This window comes from Lepeophtheirus salmonis, chromosome 1 (assembly GCF_016086655.4).
Source record: "Lepeophtheirus salmonis chromosome 1, UVic_Lsal_1.4, whole genome shotgun sequence".
Taxonomy (NCBI): Eukaryota; Metazoa; Arthropoda; class Copepoda; order Siphonostomatoida; family Caligidae; genus Lepeophtheirus; species Lepeophtheirus salmonis.
In genome coordinates, this window is record NC_052131.2 from 12,326,797 (window position 1) to 12,343,258 (window position 16,462).

General features: G+C 29.6%; 1 protein-coding gene across 1 annotated transcript in view; it reads left to right on the forward strand.

Moving 5' to 3' along the window:
* The window catches only part of LOC121117007 (glutamate receptor ionotropic, NMDA 2B), a 42,413-nt gene that overhangs the window by 8,753 nt on the left and 17,198 nt on the right, over nt 1-16,462 (forward strand). The window contains exons 2-4 of the mRNA XM_040711335.2: nt 9,607-10,609; nt 10,667-11,170; nt 11,223-11,671. Coding sequence (XP_040567269.1) covers nt 9,628-10,609; nt 10,667-11,170; nt 11,223-11,671 — 1,935 coding nt within the window. The 5' untranslated portion in view covers nt 9,607-9,627. The remainder of the gene's footprint in view (nt 1-9,606; nt 10,610-10,666; nt 11,171-11,222; nt 11,672-16,462) is intronic.

Sequence of the window (16,462 nt, forward strand, 5' to 3'; positions counted from 1 at the left end):
GTCCTTTTAGGAAATTTAGATAATTTAAACTGTTGATCACTTTTTTAATATTGATCTAGTTTAAAGAATCATTGTTGAAAATTTTCGCTCTATTTTTTGAAAAATACAAAAATTATAGCAGTTTAAAATTGTTGAGACAGAGGTGTCCTTCTGGGTTTAAAAAGTAGTTTCTTTCTGTTTTTTTTAGATTTGATTTAAAAAAAATATTTTTGGCAGCACTATTACTGATTAAACCCATAGCCTTTTTGACAAATTAGTCTATGCTGATGAAGAAGATACTGACAATTTATTGCCGGGCTTATACTGAATTTATAGCTGATGAAAAGATTACTTCCAAATAGAATGCATCTGATACTTCATTTACTACTGAAGCAAACATTAACAACGTTATAAATGATAAAAAATACAAAGAAAAAAATAAAGAAATAACAGAAAATGGAAATGGACAAGAAAAGTCAAATTGAAACAAAAAGAGCGTTGTACACTCGATCCAAAAATGTACACAGCGAAAATGTATATCCCATAATAAATAAAATTATTAATTTTTTAATCAAATCTCAACAAAAAAGAACGAACTTTTTCAGTTAGTGATGAACTTAAGTAAATTTGATCCTTTAATTTCAAATATGCCTTTATTTTTTTCCATCTGCCGCTGATGTTTAGGTAAAGGCACTGAAATGTATATATTTTTCACTATTTTTGAGGATATAAAATTGTTATAAGCACTTAATGTTGTTGATAGAAAAAATAATATAAGTAATATTTACAATTCAAAGCATTATATTGAAATCTTCCAAATCCATAACTATTATGTTTATAAATCAAGTCATCTTTATTTAAGTCAGAAAATTATTGCTTTTTCTTTTGAGGCTCATGGCTCCAATAAGAATATTTTAAGAAAGTGTAAAAAAAAACATCATATTGGATATTTAAACTTTATGTTAAAATAAATATCTCTGTTAAACATTCTATACCGTTGTAAGTTTGAGTTCAGCTCATCACAATATTTCATGAATAAAGCTCCTTTTTGAATTAATCTTATATGATAAGTTAATTTATTACGATTACAGGGCGTTTTAATGTAGCTTCAAAATGTATAGACACCACCACATATATGGAGGTTTTTTAGTTATGAAATTTAGTACATATCCTCCAACTGGGTAGCACTATATTTTCGTTTGTGACCAAAATAAACCCGTTCTACCTCAGGACGTGTTGTAACCTCACTAATGCAAAAAAAAAAAATTGTTATAAGCTCTCGATTTTACTGCTTCTTTTTTCCTAATCAGTCTTTTGAACGTTGATTTGTTGAATTAAAATTATATCTTGTTCAGCTGTGAACAGCCATCAACAATTATTGGATAATAATCCCGTACGTAGTTGGAAATAGAATTGGCTAAGTAGTGCCCTATTTCAAAATCTAGATATTTACCAGCACTAATATCTATTATCCCTCCGAGAAATAAAAATTTGAATCTACTTTTGTATATAAACTCATTAATCTTGAACGGATTAAGTTTCAAGATATGTAATTGATACTTTTTATATATTCATATGGCGTGTTTTATTCAATGATAAAATATCTTTCGAGAAACATTTAACTCCCTTGATCGTATATTTTATGTAAGTAAAACCTATTTTTATGATTATTTTCAAATTTTCAAATTTCCAGCAATATTTCATGGTCATATTATTCTAAAATAAAGGATAAAGATCAATCCTGATAGGATCGAGAAATGTAGCTATATGATGATTGTAACTTAAAAGAGATACAAAGTTCATTTAGACTTGGCAAATTATTATGCAAGTGTTGTATCGAAACTTGCTTTGCTCACACATTCACTTTACGGCTTACATAAGAAAGGTATTTGTGTCTGGTAGGAAGGGGGAGGGTACTAAATTTCAAGTTACATTGTAATGAATGATGTAAAGAAGTCTAAAATAAAGTCTGGAGATGGTGCTAGATAAAGTAAAGTTGAGTTTCAGGAAACATGAATTTTCCATGTTTCCCGTTACTTTAGAAGCGTCAGATATTGAGATGGATGTAGCATTGAAAAAGTTGAATGAGTAAGGGTGTTGGTTTTCTAGTATAAAGACTTTTCCTCTCATCAGAATTTTATGGAACTTTCGATAAAGAGTTAATGACCATACTTGCAGCAATTAACCATTTTATGAAGTGACGTAGCTCAATGGATAAAAAACTGGGAAGAACCTATTATTTGAACCTAAATCCAATCAGAACATCCTGTCAAAACTGTATTATTATCAAAAACACCCAACTCTAACAGAACATTTTGGGGTTTCAAATGTTTAGATTTCAATTTTCCCTATGGTTTTAAGTTTGACGTCACCAATATTTAGGTTTACTGCGTATTTTCGACTTTGTTTAACAGATCCATCTACTAAAACTTCTGCCATTCTTGATCCAACTTGAGATTGCTTCAGACAGATTCATGTGTATATTATTGGTCCTTTTCGAAAGTCACTAATCAAGGAAGTTTTATGATTATGATGGATCATTTACCCTTTCAGTGAAAGTAAAATCTATGTCTAACGTGACATCAGAATCCCTCATAAATACATAGCATTCTTGGATATCTAAATTTGGGTTTATTTATTCTACTATTACTAATAGAGAAAATCATGTTTCTAATGCATGGTGGTTAAAGTTGATAAATATCCTTGGACTAAATCAATTTGCACCACATCTTAAGATCTTCAGATTTGTGAATTGACGTCAAAATTTCGTCGGTCTCATAAACAAGCTTTAAGGTCTCAACTTATGACTACAAACGATTCTGGATTTGTGTATTGCCATAAGGGTACTATTAAGGTTAACAAAATTTCACATATATTTAAGATTTTCACATTCAGACCTAAAAATTAATACAAATTGATCAAGATAAAATTATATATACATAGTTAAATTGAAAGTGAAATGCCATGATATATAATGAAATAATAATAATAATTTGTGATTAAAAAAAACGCAAAAAAAAACAAAAAACAATAAAGAATGCTTAAAAGTAGGGTGGAAATTGAATTTTATTTTAACACCTCTCCTAACAGAAACAGAATACCATAATTACATCAATTTGTAACTTTAATAATATATGGGAAAGAGAAAGGGATCCTTAAGATGGAATCATGTCATCCTTATTAGTTTGTATAAGCATGTATTAAGTTACATTGTCACATTACAGCTCTTATTATTAATAAAATTAATCCTCTACTTATATACCTACATGTGTATTTTTAGGCAAAACAACTGAGAGAAAGTCATGATACTCACTCTTAAAATAACGGAAGTACTTCCATTTTTTCCCCTCTTTATATCAAATACAATACATTATATCATCTGTGACATTTTTCAACCTATAAACAAGAAACAAGAGCTATATTCGAAGAGTTTCACGTAATTGGGAGAACCGGAATGCGTTTTATAAACTTCGGATTTACCAAAAAGTCGTCTGGCTTCAAAACTATGAGAAGCTATTGTTGAATACAATGAAGCTAACTTCTTCTTCTTTTAACAAAGGATATATTGAGAGATTATTTAGGCACAATACAAGGTATAAATGTTATGTATTGTCTCAGGTATTGATATATCCTTAATTTAAAGGTATTTAAATGCGGAAAAACAGCAGTTTTAACTGGAAGCAGGCTTACGGATTCCTTATATATATATATAATGCTTTGGTAATCTTACTGATATCAAATCTCAACTACTGGTGGATAATGATTTAGGATTTACTTGAATTGTTTTCATAGCCCACTCTCTAATGTATACCTTACCTTAAGTAAGGGTAAACATTATAATACTACAAATAATCCATCCATCTTTAAGGCCAATATACTACATTATGTATCTAAATAGTGACGTAAATAATGGCTAAATTGAAAATAACGTGACTTTTAAAAAAAGTATATACTAGTAAGGAAAAAAGACGTAGGCTACTCATATATTTCTGGCTAGGGTACACTAACTGTTGCCAGGTACAATTTGACATTTCCTTTGGTAAGTGTGACATTTTTTTAACATAATTGTTCTCAGAATGTTTTGACGTACGGCTATAATTTGTGTTGTTTACAGTGACTTGAAAAAATTAATTTGGCAAAAAAATGGAATTAAGTTCTGAACATTTTCGTGCGATAATTTTTCAGAACTTTCGACGTGGATTATCACGAAAAGAGTGCATTTATAACCTTAAATCTTTGTATGGCGATGAAGCACCATCCTATAGTACTGTGAAAAACTGGTTTAATGAATTCAATCGTGGCCGACGCCCACTCAAAGACAAATTCCGTGAAAGTAGTCCAAAAACGGGCTTTATGCCAGAGAACATTGATACCGTGCGTGAAGTGATAATGCAAGATCGTCATGTGACATATCGTCAGATAGAGGCATTCTTGGGCATTTCTTCCACTAGCATAGATTCGATATTGCATGTACACCTGCCCGTAAAAAAAGGTTGGTTCTCGTTGGATCCCGCACAATTTCACAAGCGCTCAAAAGAAGGCTCGTATCGATTGAAGGAAAGAAATGTTAAAAAATACACTCGCAGTGCTTCAAAAGACGTTTATAAGATCGTCACAGGTGACAAATCATGGATCTATGCATATGAGTCCGAACAAAACAACAATCGACCGTGTGGGTCTTCGAAGACGAGCCAAATCCAACGAAAGTTGTTCGTGGACCAAGAACTTCGAAGTAAATAGTCGCCTGTTTCTTCGGCAAAACTGGTCATGTGGCGACTGTTCCACTTGAGCATCGTAGGACGGTCAATTCGGAGTGGTACATCACAATTTGTTTGCCTGAAGTCTTCGGAGAAATTCGAAAAAAGAATAAGAGAAAACGAATCATTGTTCACCATGACAATGCAAGCTCACACATCGGCTCAAACCAGCGTCTTTTTGGCCGGCCAAAACTTCGAATTGATGGGTCCTCCGCCGTACATCCCTGCCTTGGCATCCAATGACTTCTTTTTATTCCGCACATCAAGAAAAAACGCGTGTTCAACGATTTTCGTCGCCAGAAGATGCTGTTGAAGCGTTTCAAAACCATGTTATAGAAGTGTTTCAATCGGGGTGGAAAAAGAGATTCGACATTGGCTTGAGCGGTTGCAAAAGTGTATAAATCATGCTGGAGAATAATTTGAAAAACAATAAAACCATTTTTGATGATAAATATTCGCATTTTCATTATTAGGCGAGAAATATATTTAGTAGCCTATGTATGAATACTCCTATAAATTATTTCTCCCTATTTTGAAAATTATTAGCAAACAAGAAGCACTTTAGTTTTTATAGTGATCTCTGTCAGCAGATTTGTCGTTTATCAAACTTGTGAAAATCTACTTTTTTCGTTTACAACCATGTGGATTAAGAGAATTTCCACATTTCTACTGATCTTTATCAGCACATATGTATGTTGTTTCTCAAAGTTATCACATTTTTGAGACATGGTTTTTACGTTCATCACAATTTAGCTAAAATTATCATCTCAATTATTATTAGGAATATGAAAATTTTCAAATCCTCTAGTGTGTAGATTAAAAAGAAAGAAGTATATCATGGTAAGTTGAAAAAAAATCCAATACTAAGACTGTTACAACACTTGTTGTAACTTTTCCCTATGGAATAAGCTTCAAAGGATCTCAAACTCAAGGAGTGAATTTCAAATTTTGATAAATTACAAATACCGACTTTTATAATTTTTAACAAAAATAATTAGAAACTAACTTCATTATTACAAAAAAAATATTCTCCTATAAAATATTTTTACCACTCAAAATCAGTTTTGATCTAATATCACAAAGAATAATAGATAAAAAATTTATATTTTTATAGAATAATCTACATTACATATATTATACAATTGTAACGAAAATTTTAAGACTGTAGCTGCTTGATGTTTGAGAAAAAGGACATGTTGCAACTGTTCCTGATCTCCTCTAGCATTAACTATACATAACGTTGTTACCAATCGTTGCAAATTATTTTGAGCATAGTAAAAAAAAAAATAATAAGATATCATTATTTATTCGAACTAGTCTAGTCCTGTTTTGACCAGTTTTTTGGACTGTCAATACTTCAACTGATTAAATAAAAAAACAAAAACTAAGTGACGTCATCAAGAACCAAACTTTATCAGTTTGAGAACTGACTTGTAGGGCTGAGCTGGATGGACTACAGTCTTCAGTAGTATATTAGAACACTAATCATTTCTACAAGTTGGATAATATGCCAAAAAGTAAAGGCTATGCCAACTAACTGCACACTCTCTCTACTAAAACAAAAACAAAATCAAGTTATTACTTCCATGAAGAATATTTTAATGAACGACATGTTTTCTGAGTTGATTTCCAATGAATAATGTAAAATCAATATATTTTTTATAGCTGATTGATAATTTGTATTCAATAAATTTTTCTTTTGAGTTCGAATATATTTAATTTAGTAATGTTCTCAGATAAATATTGAATTACATTTGGTAAGTTCGGAAAAAACGTTTAGCAACAACTACTGCTTCAACATTTAGGGATTTGATGTCATAATAAAATTGGTTGGTCTGACTACAATATTTCACCCTTTAAAATATTTAAATATATTTTTAAGATATATGCACTTAATTTTATTGTTTATACTTGGGGAGCACTGAATAGTACTATAAATATTTGGTCTGTAAGTTAAAAAAGAGTTGGTAAGGTAACACGCGAGTTACTAACAGTTTTAATAATATTAAATTAGTTATATAACTCAATCATTTCATATTTTGAACATTGAACATTATTGTCGTTTCAAAGAATCAAAACATTTTTTTTATATTGAATTATTTTTTTTGTCGTTAGAGTAATAATAAATAAAATATTTATTTAATTTTGTTAAAACATTCATTTGTACATTGGTTGGCTTCAACTTATTTTTCTTTTCATAACTATTCTTGTTATTTAATAATTTCTATATAGAATGACGCAAAATTTGATAAAAACAAGATATTACAGTATCTAAAACCCTGTAATGTAATGAAGGAATTAATAACACCATATACCATATAATAATACTATAATATTTATTTTTTATAGATTAATACATTTTTGTAGGGTTCGTACCATACTGTAAATATTTCATATGTGTTTGTCTTATTACAATGTATTTATTGTTGCTTTTAAATTAAGTTGCTACAGAAAATCCGTAGTCACTCATTATCTTCATTCTTTTTTGATAAACAGGGTTGGGCAACAAAAAATGAACTGCTAAAAAATGTTAATTTTCTCATTAATAAAGGAAGGTTTAGTGATTATTTTTTGACATTTAGGTTCAACCATTCTTTGTTAATAAACAGATTATAATAAACATTTTGCCATCTCGCCATCATGAATTAGCAAGAAATATTTTATAAATGTTTTAAAGAATTTAAAAAATGTTTAATTTAAAAAAATACAGTTATTTTGAAGTTTGTGAAGTAATAACTAAAAATATATCAAAGACCAAAATAAACTTTCATAAGAAAAAAGATTTTTTTTTATATAAAACATACATATATTATATAAATAAACTGGAGTAATTGCGTAAAAAATTACATAAATAAACATTATAGTTGATACTTAATGCTCCGGGGTAGAATTTCAACTAAATAGCAATCTTTAAAAAAACAACAGTAAACATGCAAATTAAAATCAATATTTTTTAAAAATTTTTAGGCCCCTTTTTAAAATACTTAGATGATTCCGTGAAGTTGATGGAAAGTACCTGATCTCTTCCCCTGCAAAATTCCATGACTCACATCTTCATTTAAGAAATTTCATCGTCAGAGAGACATAGCGGGCTAAAGTTGCCAAGATGATACCTCTCAACTCATCCTCCCGAATAGGCTGATAGTTAGTTAGTCGACTGGCGATGAGGCCTTTACAATTAAGAATTGCACAGTCCAGAGCCCTTGTTAACTCAGAAGTTCCACCCTTCTTCTTTGACATTCCAAAAAGAACAAGACCTTTAACATATTTTTCTTCCCCATTCGTCTGCCCTTTTAGATTTATAGATTCAAAATATTTCAGGATATAGATGGTATGGCAGACCACAAACGTATGAAGTGTGTTATTATATATTTTTCAACAGTCCTTGCAGGGCCTAGTATATTTAATACAATCTGTGGAGATTTGTAACTGCACGGTTAACTTTTTATAATCATTTATTCCCCTCAAGGAAGACACCATTTTCTTTTCCAACGCTTACTATGCAGCTCCCAGAGTCCATTCACAGCTGCATCAAAATTTAAGGGGACCATCTTAACGTGCCACGGGGATGGTATTGAATAATATTTTGAAGAATTAACAAGTGGAAATGAAAAGATTTAAATTTATGAAACCAAACGAATCAAAAGATCACTTATAGGCATATTTGGTTATTTTGTACTCTACAGTTCTGTAAACTTTTGAGCACAAAGGATCTGAGTAAAGTAGTACCAAATAAAAATCACACAACCTTTTTATATAAATTAATGCAAATTTAATTGAAATTTTTTTGTATATGCAACGTTTTATAAAAATTTCAAATATGGATTTATATTTTATGAGGGTGAATAATAATGCAAAAATACAATTAAACAACCAAAAAATACCATTTTAGGGTTTTTATTTGAATGGTAAACTACGATTAATAATTGATTAAGGAAATAGTGTAATTGACTATTATCTAAACAAAACAAAAACCTCTATCTTAATTAATGAGAAAGTATTGATTCGAATGGTATAAATTAAAAATCATTTATACCGTCAATAGAATTAGAAATTACATCCTGGTTGAAATTACACATGTTATGAACTTTTTAATAAATAAAATATGAACTTTTTTTTTATATACTTAACTCATTTAGTTTTTGTTTTTTATTTGTTTAGTTGTATGTAAGTTGTTGACATATAAGATCATATAAAACCCTTGAAAAAAATAATAAAGGGCGTCTTAACCAATCCATGAGTTAGTGAAACAGTTTCATAAAAATGAAATCAGAAATGGATGAACGACACCAACCACATGCGACTTTTTGTGATCGTTTTTCAAATAGTTTGGGAGACAATGGCTCTTTAGTCCATTTTGATAACACTGAGTGGTATCTCGACTCTTTCTTAAGATATTAAGGTAATTATATTTGAGCGTTGAAAATGTTCTCACCTTGTACCACTGTTTAGGGTTGGCAATATTTGCACATAAATGCCCTCTAAAAGTTGATACAGATTGCAATTGAGGGAAATGCAACATTATTATTAACTTTCATAAACTTTCCAATGGTTAATAATACAGATTCACAAGAGGGTCGAAATCCCATTGCTACCTTCGACCAAGACAACTACTAGTTAATTTAATCTTATTTATTTCAATATAAATAAAGAGATTGGGATTATTGAATTTTCTGTTTTCTACTTCAGCTTGGTTGCTTAAGTACACAAAGCTGAAAAAGAAAGTATAACGTATATGCCTAATTTAAAATTAACTCATAAATTAATTTATATTTCAATTTAATTTGAAAATTGTAAATTATTATTTATTATGAAAAAATGAGAGGCATCTATACTTCATTTAATTAATAAATTTATATATTTATTACAGATCCCAAATGGAAATAGGAATATGAATGGATATAAGATGAAATCCATTATTGTAATTTATTTTGCCCTACTTACTTTTTCTCTCTGCCTGAACGTTGGGAAACGTAAGGGCTCAAGGAGTGGTCAACGACTGTATTATGGTCGATACTCAAATCAAAATGAAAGTGACATCACAGAAAAAAAGAAAAAAATCCGTGTATCTTTGGGTGTGGCTATGCCCTTATCCATGTTCAAAAAGAGAGACTACACAAAAAAAATTATAAGTTCTGCCATGAATTTATTAGATATGAAATTTGTCAAAACCTATGAACTAAGTCCATTTCTAGAAATGATTGAGCCCACTCCATCACCAACACAGGTCCTTAATAAAATTTGCAGACAGTTTTTGGCCAATAAAACGGCCGTTGTTTTATACCTGACCAATAGTGAAAACTATGGACAGGACACAGTGGCAAGTCAATATTTTATCCATTTAGCCCGATATGTGGGCCTGCCACTCATTTCTTGGAATGCTGATAATTCAGGATTCGAGCAGTCAACCGGTTCTGACTCACTGAGGCTCCAATTGGCACCCACAATCAAACATCAAGCATCTGCCATTATAACTCTCTTGGAACGCTATGAATGGTATAAAATCCTAATTGTGACAGGAAAGATTGCCGGCCATAGAAATTTCAAACAAGTCATGAGAGAGCTCATTATTGAAACCCCAGAGAATCAAAGGCATATAATAATTTTGGACATGCTAACACTAACCAATGCTTCTGATATTGCACTGGCTGCACGAACTGATGCCCGTGTTTTTGTGCTATATAGCACAAGGAGAGAGGCAATAGGTATTATGAAGGCCGCTAAAAATGCAGGGTTAACTAAAAAGTCATTTGTTTGGATTACAACTCAGTCTGTAATTGGTGAAAATTTAAGAGAGCCCCCAAATGAGTTCCCTATCGGTATGCTCGGAGTACATTTCTCTACAACAGTCAATACAATGATTGAACAAATTGGTGAGAATTTATATTTTGTTCAGCATGATTTTTATCAATACAAACTTCCTTTTTAAGGTACTGGAATGTCCATCGTGGGCCATTCGTTAGATAAAATCGTGAATTCAACAACTTTAGATCATTCATTCAAAAAACAACTTGTTCAATCTGGGCCATCATGTGAAAAATGGTCTCAAGGGGAACATCTCTACCAATATCTACGAAATGTATCCATACCTCAAAAAGGGGGCAGTCCGTCACTGGAATTTCTTTCAGACGGATCCAAGGAGTCTGTTGAGCTTAAAATTGTCAATCTTCAAACTCACCTCGCTGGTAAAAGGTGGGAGGAAATTGGAGTATGGCAGTCAGTTGATAGAGAAGATAAAAAGAAAAAGGTGCTGGATATTAAAGATATTGTTTGGCCTGGAGATGCATTGAAACCGCCAGAAGGCATTCCTGAAAAACGTTTCTTGCGTGTAAGTTTTTTGGAAGAGGATCCGTACATTATGTTGGGACCACCCTCGACATGTTCTGCAAATAAGGGGATAATTTGTCAAATGGTCGATGATCCCCTGCTTGAAGGTAATATAATGTTACACATTAGGATCAATTATATATTTATATTTTTTTAAAGGGATTAATCAAACTGAGGAAATGAGAAAAGAGAACTCCACCTACTTCCAATGCTGCTCAGGCTTTTGTGTGGACTTATTGAACAAATTTTCAGTTGATCTTAGTTTTGACTTTAAAATGATGCGAGTAAGGGATGGGAAATGGGGTGGGATTGTAAATGGCCAATGGAATGGACTTGTGAAAGAGTTAATTAATCATGAAACGGATATTGTTATGACGAGTTTGAAGATTAATTCGGGACGTGAAAAAGTGATTGACTTTAGTGTTCCCTTCTTGGAAACAGGAATTACGATTCTTGTAGCAAAAAGGACAGGAATTATTTCTCCAACTGCATTTTTAGAACCTTTTGATATTGTGTCCTGGATGTTGGTCGCATTGGTAGCTATCCAAATAGCAGCTGGATTTATATTTTTATTTGAATGGATCTCCCCAGCCGGTTATAACATGAAGGTAAGGAAATATTAAATAAATTCAATTAAAGAGTCTAATATACAACTAAAAATACTCTAAGCTTGAGTCTAGATGCACTCCATTTTTTGATTGACTAAGATATTGAGAACGTAAGCAATTTCTATAATTTTATGCACAACGAAAAGGTTCTTCTTTTTTTGCGAATAATTTTTGAATGATTAATATAGTAATTTTTGAAAGTAATTACAATAAATAAATTGATAAATTAAAGCGGATTAGAGTAGTTTTTTAATAAGTTTCCTTTAATTTCTCGTGACAAAAGTAATTAAAAAATTATATCTAAATCCGTTTCTTTTTATCTTTTTAAAATAATTTACATCTATTTAATAAGTAATTCAACAGTAAAAATCATAAGTGAATAACAAAACATACAATAAATTTTTCGAGCCTTAGCAAAATTTACAATGAACTTGAGTACGTAATTAATTATGAATATTTATTAGTGAAGTGTTCAACTAGTAAGACATAACAATACATATATATTTTAAAACTTATTTACAATATATATGAAATGACTCCTAGTTATGTCGTTTAAACTGATACACAAAATAACAACCTTTGCATGGGATCAAGTTCACAAGTGCTAAGTTAGGTAGAATTAGAATAAGGATAACTCACAAAATTTTACTTCCAATTTCTAAAGTTGAGTACAAATTTTTAGTTATGTTTATAATATAGAGTTTTTCATCGATAACCAATTAAATAAAATAAAAGACAGAGTTATAATATATATTGAATGATTTCAAACATTTGTGTATGATAACATTGAACTACAAAAATATCAAAACAAATACTGTATAGTTATTTTGAATTAAAGTCACAAATAAAAGTTTATTTTTTTGGCCGATAAATAATGTTAAAGTGGCATATTCTCACAAACTGCATAAAGCAGACCCATTTTCAATGTTGGAAAAGACTTAATTAATTTTAAATCTACACCAGCTAAAAGTGTAATTAGATTTTGTTATGAATTTTTTTTTATGTTTACCCCGGTTTACAATCGCTTGTTGAGATGAAGGCACGTAGAGAACGTCTAGAAAGGAAGCTTTGGACTAGGCCTAGATTGAAAAGGATCCGTAATACATCTATTAGTGCGCAGTTTCTTTCCATTAAAGGATTACTAACATAGTAACAGCTAATGATGACATAATTGGTTTTATAAATAGTTTATTATACACTAACATTTTTAGATAATATTATTGTATAATTCATATTTTTTTGCAAACTATGTAATTTTTTAAGATCCACCCACAGCATTCGCTTCCAAAAAGTTATTTATTATGACTTCAGCACTTAAGTTTAAGCTTTTAATACCATAATACTCTATTTGGTATTTAAAAAAATGAGCAACTGAACCTTCATATATGCTTATTTTGATCTAAAAAGAGAATTTTGGACTTAAACATTACTTATTTTTAGAATCAGATTTTTCTATATTCAATATGAGAATACATTGGAAATCATTATTAGATTTTGCTATTAGAGCTAAGCTTTAAGGATATCTTTGTATTTTTTTGTAGCATAAAAGTTATTTTAAAATTACAAAATAAGTCAATGTCAAACAATCGTTAAAATTATCATTGCCCATTGCCAAAACAGAAAATAATTCAATTTAATTGAATGATTATGTTTCAAGTAAAAGTACTAAGCAATAGCAACTTTCGCAATTATTGGGAAGCTGTTTTGATTTAACTTTCGAAAATTTAACATATTGTATATTCAATTGGTGAAAACTATTTAAAGAGTATATCAGGCAGTATTTGGTTCATAAATTACAATTAAATGTAACGCCTCAAATGTTGCAAGTATAATACTAAGCAGGGGCAATTTCAAAATGTAAACAATGGAGTTTCTTTAGGAATAAAGGAAATTTGACTCAATATTTTTTTTTTAACATTACTTAACTAGAATATTCAATGTACTAATAGACAAGGTGCCATATATGTGGCGAATCAGCATAAAAACAGTCTAAACAAAAATAAAGAAAAGAAGATAATATTACTTATTTAATATATATATATCACAGTCTATTATTAGTCGAAGTATACAAATTTATTCTAGTCTCAATTATAAGAAAAAAAAATCTCTATAATTTCTATATTAGAATAAAATGAAAATATTAGCGATGTGTTGATCCTTATTTACCACTGGGGCCCTCAAAGCCAAAATCCGTCAGCACTGGGACACCATGAGAGAGTACTACATCTACTATGGGTACCAGGCCTTCCACTATTCCCTGGGAGGCATCATTGAAGGTGACCTGGGAGGTCCTAAACCGTAGGACATCGTATTTTGTTACTAAAATTTGGATGGTTTTGTAAGCAAAATGAGATAGTTGAGATTTTTGTTAAAACATTACACATATCTTACAAAAAATATCATTGTTTTCGTTATAATGCAATAAAATACGAACGTTGTATATTTTTACGTAGTAATATGTTTTATTCCATTATATATTATAGTAATATAAAAAGGAAAACAAAACCTCAATGACGTTACGAAGAAACAATTTAACATCTTGAAATACCAACAAGTGCGATTAGATTGAACGGTGGTCCTCATTGATAAATAAGGACCGATACAACACTAGTAAATGCCATCTATATCGATAAAAAGTATAATCATACCGTAATTAAAACCCTAGTATCAAACATTACAATATCCCAAATTTTATCTCAATAATTGAGTTTTGAATTTTTTTTAATGTACCTTTTATTGGTCCGATGAAGATGCACTTATTAAGTACAAGTTAACATAATAGTATTACAATTACTCTATCTGACTTAAGAATTGTCTTTAAAGCCCAAATACCGAATGTATATTTCCTTCTTCAAGAATACCCGTGAATCAAACCTTCACGCATTGATTTTAAGAAAATAATTTCTCCCGAGCATATTGTTCACTGAGCTACATGTTGCATAGGGTTTTTGCATTTTTCATAGGTTTGTGAGAAAAATCATCAAAACAATAACAAAATAAACAATGTGAAAAATGAATGATTACTCTATGTAACAAAATGAAGGTATTGGAGCGCCCACCGGCAGACACAATAATTTATAATTGTTATTATTCATTACTTTATCTGGATCACACAAAATCTACATAACCACCAAAAAATCGAGTCAAATGAAGTATCTTAGTTAAAAGCTAATATCTATTTTATTTTTCTTCAAGTTCTTTATATCCTAGTTATGTTATAGAATAGACTATATTTTAATTTTAAAAAATGTCAATTTTGATTGATTTTTGCTCACTTTAGTTTTTAATATTTATTAAGATATTTAAATATAACAAGCTGGTCAGGTTGCATGAATATAATATTCCGAAGAAAAAAATTGAATCGTTTGTTATGATTTTTACTAAAATGATTTATAATAATTTAGATGTAAGGAGATGAAAACAAGTTCATAGATGCTTTATATTCAAAACAATTGATTAATTGAACTCATAAACGATTTAATTTTTGCATAATTTATATTGACACAACCTACTTAAGTATCAAATTTTAATCAAAATTAACCTTTTTATAGGCATTTAAAAAAAATTAAAATATAAGGTACATTCTATCTCTTCAACATAGCACAGGAAAAATAAATGAAATAGATATCAGCTTCTATGTAAGGGTCTTCATTTTACTCGATGTTTTGGTGGTTTTTAATACATTTTGTATTAATTGTAATAAAGATAAAGCTTTAAATAATTCATTTTTTTAATGTTGAAATGTTTGTATCAATTTGTATTTACTTTTATTTTCATCAATATATTTTTTTCATGTCGAAATATGGCACTGAATTGTAGTTATACCCTAAAAACTTTATTTTTGAAAGGCCAAATTGATATCCATTGAAAGTTTTAAGGATCATGTTAGTGTTCTACGACCTAAATAACATTTATAATTATAGGGTTCAACCTCTGGGCCAAAATGCTGTTGCATGGGGGTAATACCCTCAGAACAAACCTCTCAAAAAAGATTTAAAAAAAAAACTTCATATTGCTTTTTCTCTTAATTGAAATGTTCAAATAAAGTATAAAACCAAATTTGAATTTTGTTGTAAACCTAAAAATAAATAAAACTTAGAATGTGGGTTTTCTCACTCAAAAGCTGGTTCAAATCTACAACAAAAAGCGTAAAAATATTCAAACATAGTAATTTAAAAAAGAAAAAACGAATTTTATATTTGTAAACTAATTCTTAAGTTTGATAAGTTACTTAAACTTAAAGAAAAAAATCAATAAATTAAATGATTTAAGTTACTGTAAAAATTATAAAAAAAAGAGATTATTTTAAATATACTGCACCACTTAAAAATTAGTTTTTACTCTCAAAATCAGTGTTCATCCAATATCTCAATAGAAATAACCAAAAGAAATTAATTTTTTTCACAATATTCAATTGCAATAATTTTTTTTATTTTAAAAAAGGACCTGTTGCATTTTTCATGTGATGCAATTTTCTTCAGTTTCCCTCCCTTACTTTTAAAATATAACTTAAAATCATACCCAAATTAATTTTAGCAAATTAAAACTATTTGTAATAAATCAAAACCTTATTAGCTGTTACTGTAGAAAAAAATATTTTTTAGATACAAATAGAGGATATGAGGAAAAGTTGAAATTGAAAATTATAAAAAATCTGATTCTTTACAAAACAAATAACTACTGCTATAGGCCCTTATCAAATAAGTATGTTTTTTTAAAATTATTTAAAAAAACTGGGACATCTACAGACTAAAAAAATATATTGTCTGCAAGATGTAGTGACGGTACATA